The 21,994-nt window shown below is 40.7% G+C and overlaps 1 protein-coding gene across 5 annotated transcripts in view; it reads right to left on the bottom strand.

Moving 5' to 3' along the window:
* Positions 1–21,994, bottom strand: part of AhcyL1 (Adenosylhomocysteinase like 1) — a 174,543-nt gene that overhangs the window by 93,982 nt on the left and 58,567 nt on the right. For 4 of the 5 annotated variants that reach the window (XR_002684338.2, XM_022844829.2, XM_022844832.2 and 1 more), the window contains exon 2: positions 11,180–11,267. Coding sequence is in view for 4 of the 5 variants with exons in the window: in XM_022844829.2 (XP_022700564.1) it covers positions 11,180–11,267 (88 nt within the window). In the remaining variant the exon portion in view is untranslated. Of the gene's footprint in view, positions 1–11,179; positions 11,268–17,128; positions 17,838–21,994 lie in introns of those variants that run through there. The other variant, XM_022844830.2, reaches the window with a different exon arrangement.

The following is a 21,994-nucleotide window of genomic DNA, read 5'->3' as shown; positions in this document are numbered from 1 at the left end:
AATGCACGATCGACGTGCACTGTCGGGCTCCGGCACGCAAGCGCGGCCAATACCGCGGGCAAAGCCGATGCTATAGTCGATTTCTAATACATAGTTAGACTTATCAGTGGAATCGGCCGCAGCGCTACTTGCTATTTCGATTGGTAACGAATAGCAGCGATGCGTGGCGTAGTGGCAATGCCAATGAAAAAGACTTCGCTCCCTTCCTTCCGTTGTGACTAAGATGATGCTTAGCTAGGGCGCGCGAACGCTCTGCGCCGATGGGTGTCTGTCGCTCCTGCCTAATGGAAAAACTTTGTATTCGAGGACCGCAGATGGAAACTGTGCCGACTGATAGAACTTATTGACTGTCGGAACCGCTGACAGATTTGCATAGAATCCATGGTTAAACTATGGATATCGTCAGGACAAGCAAATAACAGGTATTCACAATGTGGAACAGGTGTTGCCTAGTGTTACCACCGCAGTTAACCCATGATGGTAGTGGGTAGGTTAGCCAGGATAGACGTTACAGCAACGCCGACAGGGGGGTGAAAGACTGTTTCGCATTGCTAATCGCAATCATAAAACGTTGGCGAAGTAATGTCTTCATGGCCAAAGGGCGCGTACTACGCTTTCTAGATGGAACGTTAGCAAGGGAAAAACAAAGTGCTGAGTCAATATAGGACACAGATTCCATGTCATTGCCATATGATAACATCGTTTCGGAACGTAAATACAGATTTGTCGCAGTAAACCTATGCGGGGACCAGCGTAAGAAAGAAGAGATAAGCCAGAAAATTCCACAATGAGAATGTGGATAAGGAACGTAGCGCAGGAAATCATCCGCGACCTCGACAAGAGAAGAGGGAACAATAACAGGCCAGACTTGAAGAGACATTTGCATAGTCGTGAACACAACGTTAGCGCCACGAGTGAAGAAAAAATATCGTCGACGTTAATTATGATGCGTTACGGCTTCGGGTGAAGCTGTGGGTGAAGCTGTGGGTGAATCTATGTTGTATTCTGTTTCCCCTATTGGCGCACTTTGTGGTACGGATGAACGAAGAATAGTGTTCCTGATACAGGCACAGCATAGGTCGCCGATATTAATCGGCTTAGAATTTATAATATTTCATAAACATTTAATCGAACTGTTTCTTTCTATGTATATACACTGTAGAGTATATGTGGGCCGATGATAAGGTATCTGGAATCGTAGAATCGTGCTCCAGAAGACTGGCTGGCTTAGACTCGATAATATTATCCACATCAGAAATCGCTTTCGTGGGCTAAAACTCCCTTCATAATTGTGTAGTACATAAAAGTTTTGCCTACGCACAGATAACTAGCTTTGTTCAGAACAATTGTATCCATAAATTGCTTCGATTACTCCGCACCAACCCCTAGACGGGAATAGGCCGCCTAGGTCAGTACAGTCCTAAAAGGCTGTCTCAATATATTAGGCCGATTCGCGTCATTCGGCATACGCCAACAATTCGATATCAGCAATTGGATTGATCTGCCTTCGACCCACCCGGTGAGAAAATTTATAGTACCGTAAGTTATAAAAGGAGGCATGAGGAAAATGCCCTCGATAGACAGTGCTTTCGTAGCTTACTCAAAACGTAACTTTTATCATGTTTATGCTACTTTCTCAGTCGACAAACATCCTTTTTGTATACCTTCAGATGATTTTTTACTTTGATTATGCTTAGTTGCTCCATGAATGAAGCTCTTGCTTGGAGCTCAGAAAACAACATTTAGATATCGATTGGGAACTTTTTGTTTATTTCGCTAGTGTTTAGTCGACCCATATCTTGTATCTTATCTAACATTAATTAGCTAAAATATCGATCCTAAAAAACAAGCTTCACGAAAGAAAGCGGGTAAGTAGTCGAACCCCAGGAGTAGAGTAATTGACAATAAAAAATCTATAAGCTGTACGTACAATTCATCGATCGAAAATTTCGACACAAGTTGAGCCATATCACTAGCCTCTATGCCAGCCGAGCTAATATTTCCGCCCAACAGCCGGTTCCCTCGCACATAATAACCAGTTGCATCTACGAACAGTACAACAAATCAAATACAATCAATACAAATACTAACCGAGCTACAATATGATTGCGGATTCTGTTATTACAAAACCTAGCATAGAGCTTTTGCCACCCTTCTTTACTACCGTTTTCTATCTCGCCCCATGTTTTCTTCTCATCGTCTTGCTCATTTCCTTTCCTCTCTCTCTGCCTCGATTTCTGGTGGTACGGTAAAGTTAGTCGATATAAAAGGCCAACCACTGTGGCTGGATCGGGGGGAGGAGTATTTCGTATGCTGGTTCGTATCCTTTCAACCTGAGCGGTCTGGGCGAGAAAGTGCTGAGGAAAAATCTACAGGGTATCTCCTTGATGGAACGTTTGAATATTGTATGCCCAGTTCAGGAAAAACCATATATTTACAATGAAAGCTTTTTTTCCAGAGATCTCCTGCGGTGGCCTCTGAAGGTGCTAAGTTACTTTCCACTGACAACGCGGCAACCCTGTATCGCAAAAAGGCCTGCCCACAGGACCGTTCATCATATCTATCATACAAAACCGAAAACTTATATAGATAGAAATATTATAGGGAAATATAACTCCATGTCTTTTTTTGTCTCGTTTCGCCGTGCAGTCAGGTCTAAAAAATGTGGCCGAACACAATTTTCATACATAAATTTCTAAAAATATATAGCTCAGCCGATGACCCGATTCACACTGATCTTAGACGACTTTAACAAATGTTCTCCAAATGTTCTTGCTGTAAACAGACAACTGGGCTCAATTTAATCTCTGATGCACTTCAAAGAAAATCTAACTTCCGTACTGGCTATTTCAGATGGTCCCGAGTTTTCGTCGACTGATTTGAAGCGGTTAGAACTGAATCACAGAAGCAGAAAGCACTGAAGCTTTCAATTCAACATTAAAGAATCTCAAGTAGATCTAACATTTCTGTTCTTTTTGTACCGCGTTTATAAAGTGCTTATAACAAACCGTGGTTGCAGAAGAAGAAGGTACACTGAGTAATATGTGTTCACGGTTACAAAGGGCACTGAAATGAAAAAATAATTAGAAGGAGCGTAAAGAAATTATTCATTTCAATTGTGTAATCATAGTGATACTTATAGTATATCTAAGGCACGGTCCGTATGTCATTGGTGGGGAGTCATCATTATGGACGCAAATGCAATTAAAACCTCTGCATACTTACGAAACCAACTCGAGTCGGAGCTGTTAAAGCCTGTGTTCTACGATCTACGAAGAATCCGAGTGTCTATATCCAAATACCTATTACCTATAGTCGCCTGCAGAAAGGGACAGCGCTAAGATTGTGGGCCTTCCTCGGGCATCAGCTCAACTTATCTTTATACTACTTTCTATGCTGTATTATTAATAAAAAAAAACTGGTTAATTTTACGCGCTGTAAGCGTTCTTAACATCCTCGCCATATCGGCTGCCTATCTGTCTGTCTGTCTGTATCTGCGTGCATTTTTTTATTGGTGTCACTCCGACCGTTACGAGGGGCAGCTACGAGGCAATTTCTTTTACGTTTGGGCATCGGGCGATCCGGAAGGGTGACTCATAGATCTAGCACTATCTTACTGACAGCGAAGGAGGAATAGCTGCCATTGCTACAGGAGGTCCACTAAATATGTTGGTAATTTTGTTATGCCGTGGTTAGAGTGGTATGCTCAGGTTAGAAAGAAAACTATACGACCCTATACCAGACTGAGCAGAATTACTGATAGAGGTAAATGGTTACAAACAATTTTTCTAGAAAAAATAAATCACCATGCATCTAGAACGTATTTTTCGTACCGCTCAGTTCTAAAGTGAAGTGCGTCATTATACATATTCTTATGAGGCGTAGCTTTTGTCATTCCAACATTTAAGCAGACTCTATATCTTTCATATAAATCGTATTGTTTAATAACTACAGTCTGTGTAATGTATTAAACACGTACTACGATACAGTGAGATCGAAATGTATGTTTTGTTTCGTACTACTGTATATATGACCCGATAGTTCTGTTAGATCTAGACAACCGAATTAAAATCACTATAAGGATTTAAACTTACCTGCTTCAACATCAGCATCAAAGTCGGTTACGAAGAGACGCGTACGAAAAATGCTCGATCTACGAGGGTAAGCGACGTCACGATGGGTCGACGGCGACCATTGAAACCCATCAGAACATTGTCTCACCTGCTGCGACGAGCTCCCGGGGACCAGATCATACTTCATTTCACGGTACCCCGTTCACATGGGCGTAAATAGAAAATAATCATTTCCTTTGCCAAAACTTATTAATTGGGTTGCCGATTGAGAAATGAGGTCAGTGGATAAACGTAAAAATTCAGCTTCTGTCCGAGATCTGCACGATGGAAATATAGGAAGAAAATTTCATGATGATGATGACGATAAGTGATAATAAGAGTTTGTATAGGAAGAAGTGACATTTGTTATGGAGGAATTTCAAAGAAAGGAGCAATGGAAAGATTACTTGGAAAAAAACTATTTGGAATCGTCTAGGATATGGTTTGATTTACGTTCTTTTTGGTTACGCTAGCCTTTTTTGTGATCTGTTTACTGTAGACCCACGTAAGTGTAATTACGAATCGTTGGTGCTGGCCAATAACTTACTCGATGGAGCAGAGAGCAAAGGTGGGCTTATAGTTTTGTAAAAAGTTTGCTTACAGATGGCAAAACGTAGATCTATTATTATCCATATGGAAATAATGCATATACTCCACTACAATTAGAATTCCTTGCTTTTCTATAAAAATAGCATTACAATCATTGCTATTGACAATCGCATTAATAATTAATTAATGGATAATTCTTAATTTACTCTTATTTTTAATTATTGACAATTACAAGATTAATTTCAGATCTCCGTTCGGTTTCGTCTGTAAACGCGGTTTTCCTGAAAGCGATAACTTATTTTTGCCGTCTTTACCTGGACACTGGAACTAGAGACACTACTTTGAAGGTAAGGTGAACAGGGGCAAAACAAACTTAGAGGGCAAAACGTACATTGGATATGATTCCATATATGTCTTTTCCAGAAGCCGACATGTATATTGCGCAGGTATTTATAGAAATAAGGGAAAATCATCTTCTTTGAGGCACAATATGCTAAACTATCTGTTCTGTAAAATTCCCTTAAAAGAGTAGGTAGACATTAACTGCTCTCTTTTCAAAAACGAATTTTTTACTATTTCATGGTTTCTATGACCGTCAATTATTTTCAATTGCTTCGCCACCAAATGCGAAATTCCCGAAAATCTATTGGCCGTCTTCAAACAAGAACTATTCCAAACGCTACCCCCGAGATATTTCATAACACTAAAATATAGGTAAAGCCACGGTTGCTGCCATGTTGCACTGTGAGAAATGCACAAGGCCTATATAGAAACAATTCACAGAATCTGTATCCCCCAGTATTTCTTCTTCATAACAGATGATCGCCTTAGCAGTTGAGGTTTAGTTTTATTAAAGAATTACTGGCTCGAATTAATAAACGGCCCCTTAATTTTTAAATTGACAAACGATCGTAGAAACTTGCCTTTAATTAGCTTTATTTTAAAAAAACTTGCTACGTTGACGCGCCAACAGACGCGTGAGGTACCTGACTAACAAATGGCGGCACACTGGGTTTGTTCACTGATAGGATCCTATAGAAATACGATTATTATTGCTAATAAAATTATTAGAAGGGTCTGTGTTCTGATTTCAATCATACATATGCGTTATGAAAGGAGGAATAGCAGGAAACATTGAGGAAAAGCGTCAAATAGTACTTCTTCCTTCTAATGTTCGGATCTACCAATCTCTTAGATGAGAGCTCTCAACTTACAGAGTCCATGCGGTTTTTTCTCGAGATTTGGTCACTATCATTCACTCCGCGTCGTAAACTCATCGTCATGTTACCGGTAGCAGCCTGCACAGTCCTTGAGGAACGCCTACAACTACTTATATGAAACTGGTTTCTTAATGAATATAAAATTTTCTGGCTATTTTTTAGTATTCTGTTGCAGTTGCAAAAGTCTTTGTTGTTCTGAGTTCTGAGCTTTTTTCTCTGGGGAGTAAGTTCACTTCGGGTGATGCAGATGGTCACCTTCGTTTGTCCTTATTCGATTGATTTAGAAAAAAGGCTTCCGAAACCAGTTAACCAAAATGGAGCCGGGTTACCACTTTTCAAAACGAACGTTGTACTAGTCGTAATAATAGTAGGACTATAATCGTTAAATGGGTGGTGTCTTAGGGCCTAGAGGTAGCAGCACTTCGGCACTGAATTCACTACTGAAATGAGATGATTTCGATGCCAAGAGATCTTCAATTACTCCTAGAGTAAGGCGACTAGTACTGAATATGGCCACACGGCTCACCAGCGACAGTCAACCCCGAAACGTTTCATGCCTCCGCATACGATGTGCGATCCTGTCTTACGCATTACGCACACAATCGGAAAGCCAACAACATGATCTCGTATTCGTAGGCCTAAATAGGCTAGATAGTCAACATCTCACGTATCGTTTAAAACCTGCGGCAATCTGCGCGCGATACGTTATTTATTACGGAAGCAGCACTTGAGACATTGAATATTTTCACTTATACAATAAATAAATAAATAAATTATAATATTAATTAAATAATTATAATAAGATCGTAATAATTATTTTTGTTCGTAGTCAAAACCCAACATCGTTTCCGCATGCATTTTAATACAATGCCAGCTGGAGAATTAAATGCTGTAATTACGTGAATCAACACACCTCGTCGACCTTTCTCTGATGCCCCGTTTTAACCCTTTTTTGTTTATCACGCCCAACCTCTACCTGAGAAATATTTTCTCGCAAGTCTAATTGCAAAGCAATTGCACATAAGCTGGACACAATCTTGCAGTCCTGGTCCTTATTTCTCACTTCCACTATTTTGGTGTGCTTTTTCCATGTCTTCTAAGGTAACTGATGCTGGCGATACAATTAAAATTAACAAGAGACGAAAAATACCAAAAAAGCAACAAAAATTTGAGCGACCAAAGCCTAAATGACTACCGTTACCTATAGAAACTCTTCTATGGTAGTATAGCTTAAAACAGTCACATTGAGTTAGAAGGGGTACATCATAGAAACTGTGCAGGCAGACGGAACAATGGTTTAAGCAGGTTCAAGAGGAGAAGACCCAAATCTGAGATCTGGATTGAACTTGTTTCCCGTCCGTTTTGTTAGATCTTCTTTGATCACAGCAAAGGGAAGTAAAAGAATGATATGGCATCGTTTGGCAGAAAGCCAACAGCTTGCTATAACATAGGACAACAGTAGTTTTTTTTGTAATCGGTGTGGCTGCATGGAAGGACGGCGGTTTAGAAGGTAAGGCTCGAACATGTTTCATACGATGGACAACTTGCAGGGAGGGTGAGTGGCAGTATCGAGATCTAAAGATAACTAATTTATGATAGAGGATCTCAGTTTTTTTTAACTACTTTATTTAATTTTTCTTACGAAGTACTGTATGTAAAAAGAAAAGTACGTAGTTCTAGCTCATTTATCTGTTGAAATACAATTTAAAAACGTATACACATTGCACGGATATACCTTAAAAATCGAGCCTTAGGGCTGCGTTTGAGATTTTGTCTAAAATCAACGTTACCGTTTACGAGATCATATATACCTATTCTCAACTATTACAGATTTGAATATATATAAACCTTATACAAGTCCAACTTGTTTTAGCCATATCCGATTGCCATTGTAGCCGCCCCACTTCGTACCTCTGTGACTGAGGCTTATTAAAACTGCTTTCCATTGTTCAGTTGCACGCCTTGGGTCTGTCACTGCCCAGCGAAATCAAACCAGCAAAGTTCCGAATTGCCGCAAAAGTCGGCGTTCACTCTGGCCATGCCCACCGTAATCTTGTGAGCTTCAACAAGCGCGAACCGGTTGACGCCGTATTATATTCTCAGTCTCCGTTTTTGAGCGTCGATTTTTCATAAAGCTAGCCCGTTCCCTGTCATGTTCAGCTTCTTTTGAGTTGTCCTGTAGAATCTCTCTTCCCTACAAAGGAAGGCTCTCCTCATAACAATGCTGCGGAGTTTACACTGCTTGACGCCACCTTCAATTTGCCTGTACAGCCAAAACCGCTCTATTTACTGAGAGACACCTCGTTTCGTGGCTACTAACAAAAGACCAAATCCGGTCCTGCGCGTTTTGTTTTGTTTTGTTTTTTTTTACATTGGTACGCTGGAGTTGGGAAAGGCGCACGAGGGACGCAGCTGGTACGATGACCCACGCATTGATTCGGTGCGGTTAACTGTGTCGGACAATTAGCAGCTGACTGCAGCATTTAGAATGAAAGTGCTCAATTGAAAATAGACTAAAGTCTAAACAATAGATCACAAACCTGTCGCCATTGAATGGTCAACAGGCCCGAAGCCCAGCTAAGAACAGAACGTTCAGCCTGACCCCTAGTATCCCGTGCCGGCTAAGTACGAATACGGGCTCATTTGCCCGGCATGCGTAAGTATTCGCCACCTCACGGAGCCTCTCCACTTTCGGCACTTATCCAGTGAGCCACGATTCACCCAATATTATCCTACAAGATCGGATAGCGATTCAAGATGCATGATATTCGAAGGACGGTAAGGCATTCTTGTTCCGTCTTTTGATAGGTAGATCCGTCTTTTATAGGCCAACGGAAATTCGAAATCGCTTTTATTGAACAGCTTTGCTATGGACAAACAGGCCAAAACGTTCCTCTCCGTGAGGAAATGTATTGAGTAGCTCGGGGCTTTGATTATTATATACTCACCCCGGTTAGCACGGTTACTCACAATCAATATATATATTTAAGACCGTAAATGCTCATTTAGATTGGAAAAAAATATATGTAAGACATATACAATAATACGTAACTGTCAGTATAATAAGGATATTGAAACGGGGATTTGATTCATTAAATTTGCTCAAGTCAGTGTATGGCAGCGTAACGAACATTCTTTATCGAAGAAACAACTGCGTATGAATGTTTGTTCTCATCAAACAAAATTCACTAATTTACAAAAAAAAAAAAAATAGAACCTGTTTGTTTTACAAGGAAGGCACTTAATCCGCTAAATATGAAATCCTTATAGCTGATCTTCTATATAACTAGGTAAAGATGGGGTTAGGGTCGGTCATTGAACAAACACTATGGCTACACAATGATTTGTTTTCCTATACACACCGTTTTTATTGTACCGTATCCTATGGTTAAAAAAGGATGATTTGAAGTTCCTTCTCCCGTTGAATCTATGCAAATAGTCGACGTTCGATAAGTCACATTGCTGAATCTTTGAATAATAGGGACCTCTATTGCGCCTAAAGGTCTCGCCCTGAACCCGTATTTACTTATACATACAAGAGTCGTATAGATCTAGCTCATTTGGATTAACGAACACACAAAAATTGTATTGTTAATATTTGTGCTAGGCTAGACATTCTAAGATAATCTTCTTATTTGTCGATAGCAAAAGTAGCTTCAGACAGCATAACGTCGACAGTGCTCGACGGTAAAGCTCAGGGGTGCGCCGCGTTTGCTTATAGCTATATAGGCCAGAACGAAAAAGAAATCATCCGCTGGATGAATGCTCAGAAATGTATGCCTCAGTCTGTGTAAGCACGGATAAAATATGGAATAAGTGACATCTGGCTAAGACCTGGACATCGCAAGTGGTCATTCAAGGTAAATGGGTATCGATAAACAGAAATTTCCCAAGTGACATATCGAAGAAATAGTAGGTAAAATCGCCTTTGAAGAGGAGCTGAAGTGTTTCTAACTTCTTGCGGAGTCATGACGAAAACTTCGCATACAATGAGGGTGCTAGCGAGGGCTGACTTAGTGATCATGAAATTTGTTTGATCATATAAGGATTAATAATGATAATAACCATTTAGCTCTATATACACGGCTAGCCGACTTGGCATATTGTGTCGAGCAATATGTGTGGCTCACATTTACAACAGTGGGATTGGTTTAATGCGAATTGGATTCATAATAAGCTGCTTTTGAATGAGCGAGTCCAACTAGTGGACCACATGTCCCCCTAAATGATCGCCATATAAGCACCCTTTTCACTGCTTGCCACAGCATTGGCAGCCATACGCTACTGCTTCCGCGAATGCGTTTTCAATCTGGTGAACGGGCTCTGCCATCTGGCCTAATGGCCAGGACCAGACCTGTTACGATGGTCAGCCAGAACGATTTGGAGAATAAAACCGCTATAGGTTTTCAAGGAGCGCTTTACATGCAATACTATTTATATTGGCGTGTTTTGTTAAATGCAAAAAATTCAGAAAGATATAGTCGATACTCGTATAATTAGATATTACTATCACTATTAAGTTGTTAACTCGCGGCACATTCCGTCACCTGTATTTTGTCTCGCTAACGTTCACTTATTAATCAGTATTCAATTTAGTGTTCTCTCAGGATATTAGCTCAGTAGGCCATAATATCACCTTGAGCTATTTCGAACTTCAAGGCGTCGAATTTGTTTATATATATATATATATATATATATATATATATGCATACACACAAGTCAATACGCCAATCAAACAAACATGTAAACAAAAACCAGAGACCCTCCATAATATTTCAATCGTGACTCGCACTTATAGTATACTTAACATGAAAGAGGCAGTGTTTGAGGACGCGGGTCAACTCGCGACTAGTATTTTTCTTTTCTATTTTTTCTGTTGAGCCAATCTTCTTCTAAATTTAGGAAACGACCGTTCCAATATAAAGTCAATCTTCATCTCGCACAAGCGTGTCCTGAATGCAATTTACTATATAGTTTATCCTTACAGCGCAGTGTTATAGTCGTCCTAAGCTTTAAGCGAAGCCCTTTAATGCCTCTGGATAGCAGTGTACCGAACAGTGTTCTTGGAAATTCACGAACTTGTTTACCCGTGAAGTTAGCGGATTCGACCAAACTCAGTCAAGCTAGACAGAGCCATAGTTGGCGGAATGCAGTATCGTCTTAAGCAACAACACATAAGCCCGCAACGATTTTCCACATACATCTCGGAAAACATCTACTTGGCACTTCGACTAAGCACAGTTATCGCTAGTCTGGCTACAAACCCAAAAAGCACTGAAAAAAAATGTGGTAACTTACTGGAAGAATACGAATCCGTCGAGGACGCAGATAACGAGCGACTCCTATAGCGCCCACGGGATTTCATATTACCCGCCAACTTCGATTCCTGGAAATGACAAGAAACGCATGTTGGTCAATATCGATTAGTTTTTTACGTTTCTTTTTTTTATTACATACGATAATTTACTTACTAGTTAAATGAGTCCTAATAGAATGAGTGATTGCTGCATACAGAAATGCACCACATTTTCTAACTGGATTACAAATCAAACGGCCTTTTAGGATCCATACTTGTGTCAAGTCAAGGTACGTTGGACTCCGGCTCCATTTTCCTTATGTTCAACCATCACTTGCTAAATTTTCACCATGTTTCATCTTACTTGTTATCGTTACGTGAAATGTGTAGGTAGATATTGTATTTAAAAACTGATTAAAGCTCGGTGGCTTGGGCTGTTTTGCGCGGCAGGAAACACCTAACTGTAAAGGACAGAATTTCTAGGCCACAAGATCTGTACGGCTGTAGCAGGCATTTTTACATTGCAAAATTAGTGGGCCATATACTCATAAGCGAATACTTATTCCGCAGCAGTGAGTCCTGAAACTTACTATTGCAGAATGTAGCAAGTTGCATTAACGTTCATTATTTTTTCGAGCGTTTAGAATAGAATTTGGCCCATTACTACTATCAAATAGCAAGCTCGGTCACAGCGCGCGAACTTCTCTGGATTTCCCTTTTCGATCATTAAACCAGTGAGTCCATAAATCCAAGCGGGGGGGGGGGGGGCACGTCGATTTAACCCTCGTTTAAATAAAACAGTGTCAATCTGCTTTTTGACCTACAAAACTATGCGATGCAGTATGGTGAATGTTTAAGGCACAATAGAATTTCAAAGCAATTACGCGCAGCATCTTCTATAAAAACTTCGACACCTTCTCGAAATAAAAATTGGCAACGTCTTCTCGAGTTTTTAGTTGTCAGTCCTAAGAATTGTCATCGAATCGACAAACAGAATAGGTACGATATATATGGGCCGCATACACTTATCTGTGTATAATTATATACGTATACACAATAGACCACTACACATTTACTATAGGTTTCGATACACCGTAATCATAGTATCAACTAATTGTAGCAGGCTCTTTTGATCTAACAGGTCCTGACATCTAGATCGAGTTAAGTTATCGTACTCGAACGGAACCCAAGGTTAACGCTCTTTATTCGAATCCATACGCTATGTAAGCTTTTACGTTTATCTATAACGCACACAACGCGCTTTAGTTTCAACATACCGTATCCGCTAATTTGTATGATATTGAAGCTCAACTCCCGACCTCTGCCTGGCTTACCAAGCTATTTACTTTTCATCGATACATATAAGCACAACGCGTTATAGATAGCTGTCTACTTATTCGTCTATTGAATATGGTATCCATGTAGAGCACTCTGGCAAGAGGAGTCGAGGTATCGACTGACCTATTCATTTATCGCTCATTCTCTCACCAGGCCTCATCTTTCGTATGTATACCGCAGAAAGTCAATTATATATGATAATGGACTGGAAGCCAGCAAGCTTTGCCCTGTTTAGCTCTCTTTAGCCAAAATGTGCTCCTCTTCGAGTAATCCGGAAGCTGTCTGCCTGGTCGCCCTTTATCTCCCCTTTCCAGCTAGGCAATCAGTTAGGGATCAACCACCCGGAACGGAAAACTATAGCAACAACAATACCCCCAGTAGCTCCAACTCTCGGACTGAATCACAATAGGTAACAATGGAAACAATTTGCTCGGCATCTGCATTGGCCGCCATGACACCAACAGCGTACTTACTACATTTCCTCGACTCGTATGCTTTCATCTATGTTAGCTGCACGCGTCCACCATTTTTTCGAGTCGTTTGGCATTCAATTCAACCATTACTAATCCTAAATACGTTTTGTTCTTTACTCATTGATAGGGAATATCGGTCGACGGACAAAAATGCCCAAATCTGATATCCATTTCTCGGGGAAGCCTAACCTCCGAGGTTCGCACAAGGGCGTAAATTGGTTGCAGGCACCCCATGCTTAATAAGCTCTAACGTTGGAATGAGTTACACAGGGTAAATTATGCAGATGCCTCTCTTATGACTACGTCCGCACCATGTCCATTGCTCCTACAGCCTGAACATTATAGTCGATTTTTTAGAAGCCTACTAAAAATCCTGCATATCTATTTCTAAGGGTCCATATTATATGCGTTCATGAAACGCATCCATGAAACGATATGCGACGAATATTCCCAGTTGTACTATTGTTCAAGGTCACAGGATACTTCCTGAGGTTTATCCGGTTACGCAAGAAACCCTTGTGTCAAGCTAAACCCAGACAGCCAGCTGGAAGATTAGGGAGTGGACGGATGGCTGTTTTCACAGTGGAGACATTAGCTCACAATTGGCTCGATCCAACTAGGCAGACGTGATCTGTAATGGTCGATGATGAGGCGCCACAAGGGTTTCAGGGCGACGCTCGGGAGAAGGGCATCAACAAAATCAAAAAGATAGCTGAATTCTTATTTTTTGTTTTCTGTACCATAGCATTGCAACAGCGGGGCATTATTGATGGCTGGACACCGCTGGGTCGTCCACTTAATAACCGCATGCTGATCGAAACGGAAGTGACCCATGATCGAAGACAACTGTCCTTTAAAAATGAGTGGCATTCCGCTCTCTCCAGTCATTAATATAAGTCCAGACGAGGTGAGTACTATAGAAGATACCGCCCACTACCTGTCATAATGGTACATAACTTATTTGACTTTGTTCAGGTGTATGTAAACAGGTATACAAAACAATTGTTTTGTTTGATTGAACCGATGAACGGTTACGGTGAAGTACGCCGGCCGGAAGCAGAAGAATAGCTATCTCATTAGTGAGCTGAGTCGACTTTTACTTCCAGATAGAAACAGGTCGGCGGATTTTTTTTTGTTGATTTAGGATACAGTTCTACATCTAGTATTATACAGCCGTGAGCACTGACAGAACAAGCAGAGCTACGATAAAAGCTTATTTACTTTAGAGCAAGGAACTTCAGGAAATCAAGGAGAACTTCCAAAAAGGAAGTATGCTCTTTTTTCTTAACATACACTTAGTAGCCACGCAAGGAATTTACTTTAGTTAGTATTTAGCTAAGTACGATTAGTAACTTGTACATTTGGTAAGCACTGCACAAAAGATCGTTGCAGTACCTGCCTTCAAATCGCTTTTCTCGTTCATGTTTTTTCAGTTTTACACGCCATGCATCGTAAATCGACACTGGTACCAAAATTATAATGTTAATTCATTTGTGGATTGATCATGTGCAGATCGTAACGAGAGCCCCTTCCTTGAATAAGGGTTTTTTTTTCATTGTGTGCGTTAGGGTTCTTCATATTGGTCAGAAATCGAAGTCTGACTATTTGTCGTATACAATTTGATTAAGTGGGACGCGTGGCGCCACTCAGACGGCTCATACAATTTTAGGTGCTGATTCAGATTCGGAATCCTGTCAGCCGATAAAGGCTACTATTAGATATCGATATAATCTTGTCCTATGCCCAGGGGCGTTTAATGACCGATCATTCGACTCGGGTCGAATTTCTGTGGCTATTCGATAAACGCCGATGTAGCTATATGCGCCTGCATACGAAACAAAACGGGGCTTTTCCTTATTGAACGCCTAGTTGATTAACTGCGACACCGGCATATTATATTTAGAAGTATAATTATAAGGTATGATTTTATATGTTTGAAATAGGCGCCAGAGGAGTAATGTGATATAGCCCAACTCATATTTTGTGTGCTGTGTTACTTGCTATATATTTCAGAGCTTCCATTTTAATTTTAGTGGCATTTTGTTGTTATCTCGGCGATGATGGCTGTACGGGAAAGTCTTTCTCGGTATCTGCCCTAGCCATTACAAATCAATTATTCCGACCCATTTACTTTTTATGCGAAGTATTTATAGGCGAACAGAATAATAACGAAACGCCTTCAGGGGGTTGATTCGCAGGGTTTCTCATTGTTTTTAAGTCTCTTTATAAATCTGCCGTAGCTGTCTGTGGTTCTTCTACGTTATGTTACTTCAAAGGTCCCGGGACATTTCGTCGGTGTTGATTAGAAAAAGGAAATTTTCAGCTGCTATAAATCTTCTTAATTACGTTATTGACACCCTCAAGTCGTGTAACACTTGTATCTCGTCGTTACCTGCGTGAATATTATATATACATATTAATAGGTACTAATAGGTAGGAGAAAGAAAAGTGCTTTTATTCATACTATTAATCTAATTAATGAATTAATTTCAATTACCTTTGATGTAACTTCATTTTGTGTGAGAGAAAAATTAGCGGTTAGGTAAGTTGTTGTTGGGTGTAAATGGGGGGGGGGGGCTACTGAACCACAGGACGGAATCCTCAACTTCTAACTATTGCCATAAAAACAACGGTTAAAGGCTCCCGAGCTTATTGGTATGTTCCGTTTGCTCATCAGTGGAAATTTCCGAAACTTTTTTCTTTAATTTGTTCCTGCTCCGTTTTTCCGGATGTTTCTCGTAGAACAATTTCGGTTAGCTTTATATGCTCGATCCTGGAATTATAAAATTAAAGCTGTGTGGCTACTCGGACTAGATGATCCGTCCTTACTTTCAACATATGAAAACTATTTCCAAAGTAGGTATGAGCAATCAGCTTACGTTAAAAAATGTTTAAAGATCTTACTGCCTGATGACTGACGCTATCTAAGCCTTGCCTGACAAACATCATGATGAGCATATATCGCCTGTACAAGCAGATAAATATTTAGAGAATGATTCCCAAGCGTTTCTTTTTTCCTCGAAACTACTGAGCACGTATGGTGAATCGAGAGGGACGCCACTTGTTTGATTCTATCTGCTTAATTTGTTACGAATATATTCGTTCGTATATCCTATGGCAATAGATTCGACACTCAGAACATAGTCGGGACATAATTTGATCAGTATCAGACCCTGTTTATTAAAGAAAAAAATCTATAAACAAGCCTTCAGTTTGCCAGATTGTATCAGATCGCTGGCAGGCTGCCTTAGATCAGTTATTAGCATCAACTTCACAAGCAGACGAAATCCTAGTCAGTTCCTTGGGATATCAAACGATGTTTTGCGCCATGGTAAGAACAGCCTAGAGAGGTTTTAGGAGGAAAAAGTGTAACACATGTCTTTTTTGGCCTTCTCAGTCATACCGTAGCAATAATAAAAAGAATAATACTGGCAGATAGCTGAAGTGCTACGGCGTTTGGACGTTTGTTGTTTCAGCGACTTTTTCGGTTTCAATTGTACACGGTGACGTCCTGATACAGCAAACCCCAGCGAGTGCGCTAAGCGATTTGCCCCTGAATCAGTCAACTTAATACAATATACGGATTTTTCCAATTATTCTAAGTTGCAGGATGTTTGCTTCTTATCGTAAAATAGCGGGCTTTAGAGGGGCTTCTTAGAGAACCCTACGTTGGGGCGCTACGATGACTGCACAAATTATATGAGCGCCTGTGAGTATAGCTAAACAGCAACGATTGACCGTTGCCCCTGGTGTCGTTCTCTACGACTTAAAATTTCTTCTTTCTAGTCTTATTTCTATACGCCAAACAAGAGGTGAATTTTTCCCTAAACTCGTCAGTTACTCATAGTGGCGAATCGAAGAAAATTGTGGCAGTTTACCTTCTGTCTAGAGCAGATAAAGTTGCGAAAACAACATTTTCTGACAAAAGCAAAAACGATGGGTCGGTCGTAATAACACTGTTTGTTCTCCCGTCGGAGTTTGTGTTCTATTGCCAACAACGGTGGTCTAGCAGTTGAACAGCGTTCGTGGTGAACGCCATAGCTATACCCGAGTGATTTTACCGAATTTCTCTATTTTCTAGAAGCAATTTTATACGAAAAAGTTGTTGTTCCACAACGACCAAAAGATAAATAAATTAACCTGATTTTTACTGGCCGAGACGCTGCCTTCGATTTCGCTGAGAGCGGTTGAATTCGACTGGACGCTATAGCCACTTTGAGCACTTTGGCTACTGGCCGCTGAATCCGTGTCGATGATAATTTGGTGTTGTTCGGACTTCAGTATTTTTCGAACTACTTCACTGCGGTTCGGCTGATGGTAGATTCCAGCGTAGAGCATTCTGAATGTACCCGTTCGGAAGTTGTTGAAACTCTCACTTACTTAGAATATCTTACTCAGTATCGTTTGCGCTATTGACAGTTTACTGTTACCAGCCTTAACCTGATGACGAAACGATCCATCGATATGGAACAAGTGCCGCTAATTCCCTATAATAAAGCTCACTTGAAAAAATTCACTATCGAAAAGAAGTTAGGGTCCTGGTGTTTTGTCCCCTGAACAAATACATTAATCTATTTGAACTATATAACACAGCACAGCACAGCCACTAGAAGTACGAGTTAACAACTTAATCACTTAGCACTACACATTTCATTATATCTATAGTGTTCCGATTTAGCATGTAAGTAAGTTGCCGTTCCAACGCGTACTAGACGTTACACGCGTCATACGCCATCGGCCCCACTGGCAGCAGTGCAATTGATTGCATTCGACCACTTGCGTCTTTGGCCTGTGTAACGCTTACTCTGGTCCGCTCGTTGTGATCCACTGTACCGCCATGATTAGCGGGACGGTCCACGCTATCCCCGTACGGCTCACCCCTCCCGCATTGATGTGATGTTTAGCGGACGTCGCCGCTACCTGTAATCGCATGATCATTTGCAAGGACTTTTAACAGTTCTGCCTCGCCCTTGGCCATTGGAAGACCTTCGGCGGGATGTGAGCGGCGGGTTCGACGTTCAAGTGCGAACGCGAAGACCAACTAAATAGAAATCCAGAATAATTATAAAGAAAAGTTACCCTAGTTGATAGCAGCAGCAGCAGCAGCTATATCACAAACGTAAGTGCCGTTCACCTACTCATGCGTCATTGATAATATTTGTCATTGTTATGGATGGACTTTATACGCTTCTAAACGATAGTGGCCTAATTTCGAAAGAGTAAATACGCATGCTTGTAGACTATGCAGGGTAATTTTCAACCGGAAACGAACTGATGGTTCTACTAGGTTTTTGGCAACAGAATTCCATTGTGATGCTACGATCTTCGACAATCAGACCTGATCACTCCATTCGTGTTTTCCGGGTTCGATGTTTCGAATCATGCTCGTTCGGATCCTAAGAGGTACCAACTCGCCGGCCTCTTGCCGACCGAATACAGGTGCGCTGATTTAGTCCAGGCTTAGACGACAATGTTTCTATACCTTTAACGGTCGTATAGTGCTTTGCTTTTTTTTTTTAATTTTGCCGCAAGTACATGCTTAGGTAATCATTTCTAATGTACCACATATTAAAAGAGTGGGCCACGTAGGACCTTTGTTGTGATCTTTTTCATGATCGTTAAGGACACTTTTCAAAATCTTTTAGTGTATAGATTTACAGGACCGTTACAGCAAGCCAATTCTAAATATACCGGCCTATAATTACGGAAGAAGGCGTGGATCGGTGTAAAACATCATGAATGTAAATCCTCTATTGAACTCGTTTCACTCTTTTCATTGTTAAATTGCCTACTTGTGTAATATAACTTCTAGACACGTTTTTGACTTATTTTATCTGTTATCTTCACTTGTCGAATTGCCCCTGTTAGGAGCAAATTGATTAGGAAGGCTGTCAAGTAAAGTTCCAGTATAACAAAAGATTAGCTAACTGTGTCTCAATTCAAAGACGAGAAATATCTCAAGGCTATCCACAAAGGGAAACATTGGATAATTTCCTGGTCTTTTAGTTTAGTAACTCGATTCTTCACTGCCTGTTATGGGCAATTCAATAAACAAATCATTATTCATACGAGCAGATATTTAAAAAGCACACATATAAACATAAAACAACCATTACCTATTGAAAAAGTAATTGACAATATAATAATAATAATTGAAAGAAGTTAATGGCAAATTTAACCAATCATGCTAGAAGAAACGTAATTACAACAGACTACTTTTAGTAGAATGATTTTAATCGCTAGGTATCTGATCACCGTAAAGTGTGCATATAGATTCGAGGAAGGCTTAGGTAGCTTTCGGCTGATCTGAAGCACTTTTGGCGATGCGCCATCCGCCTATATTATTGTAACCTTGTCAGATTCTGGGGCATCATTGGAAGGGTGAGCGATACAACTTTTCAAAGTAGCCCAGAAGTTTCACAAAAAAAAAAATCGTCCCGAATTGGCCACCGCCTTACAAATGCAGCAGATAGTGTACAGGTAGATGAATCCAGAAGTCTCCGGCTACTTGAAACAACACGAAAAAAATTTAGACACTAGCATTAGTGTAGTAAGACCTTGTGAAATTATCGACTAAGAAAGCTTACTAGGCTTATTATTCTTTCTCTTGTTTAAATTTCGCCATGACAAACGACCATCTCTGCAGCTACATACAAAGCTGCCATAGAGCTCCATTGTTCCGCAATACGATTTTAGGTGTGTTTCGATATCCCTAACTGCTCGTACCATCAAATGCTATCGAATTAGCCACCAAATATTTATTTCCATTAACTTACTTTTACATTAACTATCCCAATAGTAAACTTTATCGTTGACCTAAGTTCTGTATCGGACGGTTATTATTATTATCATCATCATCATCATCAGTGAAAAGTGAGAAGAACGAACTATAGATAATTGCACTAAATGTAACTTACTCGATAAACTGTTTGGAAACGTAAAGTTATTATTATTATTATTATTATTATTATGCGTAGTAGTACGCACCGTCTCGTTTTGGACAATGCGGAGACACTTCGTAGAGCACCGGTTTCGATTGGTAATGACTGCGAATCGTCGAACGTATGACCAAACAGTTACCAATTATTAAGTGAGTTCACAAAACCCAAATATTCAACTTAAAAGCTTAACTTCCGCGCGCACAGGACGCTTCAGTGCAGAACGTGTGACATACGCAGGAGACGTGAATATCACTGGACAGCTCAAAGTCATAAATGATAGCATATCCTTTATATAGATAATTATATATTTCTATTATTGGGTTCTTCCAAACTGGGTTTCTTGTCGTATGCGACGAACCCAATTAGTTGATTTTTTGTCAAAGCTATTTTCATTTTACCCTGATGATTCCTGGAACAATTTCGCTACAAGACCTTACACCATTGAACAGCACTTGAAACCCAGCAGGTTGAAAAAAAGAATTGCAACATTACATTCACCTTAGAAATCCTCATATTATTAGTAAACCGGACGCTGATCCAGTCTACACATTAGTACATCTTTGTACAGAGCCCACTTTCACATAGATACATGTTTATTTGTTTGAAAATATTCTCTTTCTGTGTGCTTCTTATCACTATATTCTTCAGCAATGAACATTTTGATAGTTTTTGACCTGACACCACTACAACTGCCTATCCATCAAGTATCATAGCAGACGTTGAGGCAAACGAGCAAAGCGCCAGAGCTGTCAAATTAGTCGCCTAGTTACCCGAACGCCTTAGCTTACTCGTAAAGCTCTGCGCGTACGGCGGATAACGCACAAGCAGTTCCGCATCAAGAACTTGCACTGCCAACTACAGCTCCGCTATAGCAATACTAATTCAATCAGCCCAGCATTCAAGCACCGTAATCACTACCGACGCCATCTTTGTAATGGATGTGCTCTCAGACGACACTTGACTTCGCTACCATCTGACTCTGGGTATATCGTAAGGTTACACACGATTGATGAATCAGCGGTTGTCATTGCAGTAGCTGCTTGGGTCAGTCAAAGTGGTTATCGTTGCTACAGCTCAGGAATACTTATGACAGTATCAATCTCTTTGAGGTAAAATTGGGGGTTCACATCGCGCCACAAATAGATATGACGAGGAAAGCACGTTGTTGATGTTCACGGTGACGCTAACAAGCAACAAGAAAGAACACCAACATTGTCCACAACAACAACCCCTTCAGAATTGGGTTCATGGATACGAATGGGGTCATCTCACGTAAACATGAGGGGAGGGGGGGAACGAGATTTCGGAGCTGCACCGTAGCGTTTAAAGGCAAGTCTGTTAATCTTACTGTTGTATTTCTAAAGGTACTGCGATCGCTAAACCGAACTTCCCCCGAGAATTCAACCAACAATGCTACCTGTTTAACATATCCGGTCCTTTGGTTCTGCTTCCTCTCACGTCCCTGCACTGGCTCACGTGGGTAATTAATTACCGTGACGCAAACAAATGAACGGCTTCTTTCGTTCTTTATGCGCTTGTTTTTATCGCGTCTTGTGGCGCAACTCACTCTTTGTCTGATTTTAGGTAGTAGAACCTGAATTTTTCAATATCTAGTATAGGTTAAAGCATTAAACTTCTCCTTTGTCGTTAATTTCATTAGACGTTTGTTGCCACAAAACTTACGAGGCCGTGCCAACCTGTTTGACCCAAACAGATTCGGTAGCTTTGACCCACATGAAAACGCTTCTAACGCCTTCGTTCGAGCAGAACACGAAACTGCTCTACTATCTGTGTACAACCAGGCCACTAATCGCTGCGGCTTGCTCTTGGAATGGAAGCGAAGCTCAACGTTGGGCACGACGTCGCTGGCGCTTTGTGCAGTTCCCTTACGAGCAGACTCGTACAATCCTTCGGCCGGGACTTGCCAGCCGGGCTGTGATGGAATCACTTGATCCCTTATGCCATGTTGCATTGAAAAGTGACGGGTGGCGACTTGTTGTTATGATACTGGGAGATTCCGTCAACACTGACAAAAGGAGCCAACCCAGCGGGCAGGCGCGTGCAT

Source organism: Varroa jacobsoni, unplaced genomic scaffold, assembly GCF_002532875.2.
Source record: "Varroa jacobsoni isolate VJ856 unplaced genomic scaffold, vjacob_1.0 scaffold_1131, whole genome shotgun sequence".
Taxonomy (NCBI): Eukaryota; Metazoa; Arthropoda; class Arachnida; order Mesostigmata; family Varroidae; genus Varroa; species Varroa jacobsoni.
The sequence above is the reverse complement of the archived record's forward strand: the minus strand, read 5'-3'. Positions and strand labels throughout refer to the sequence as shown.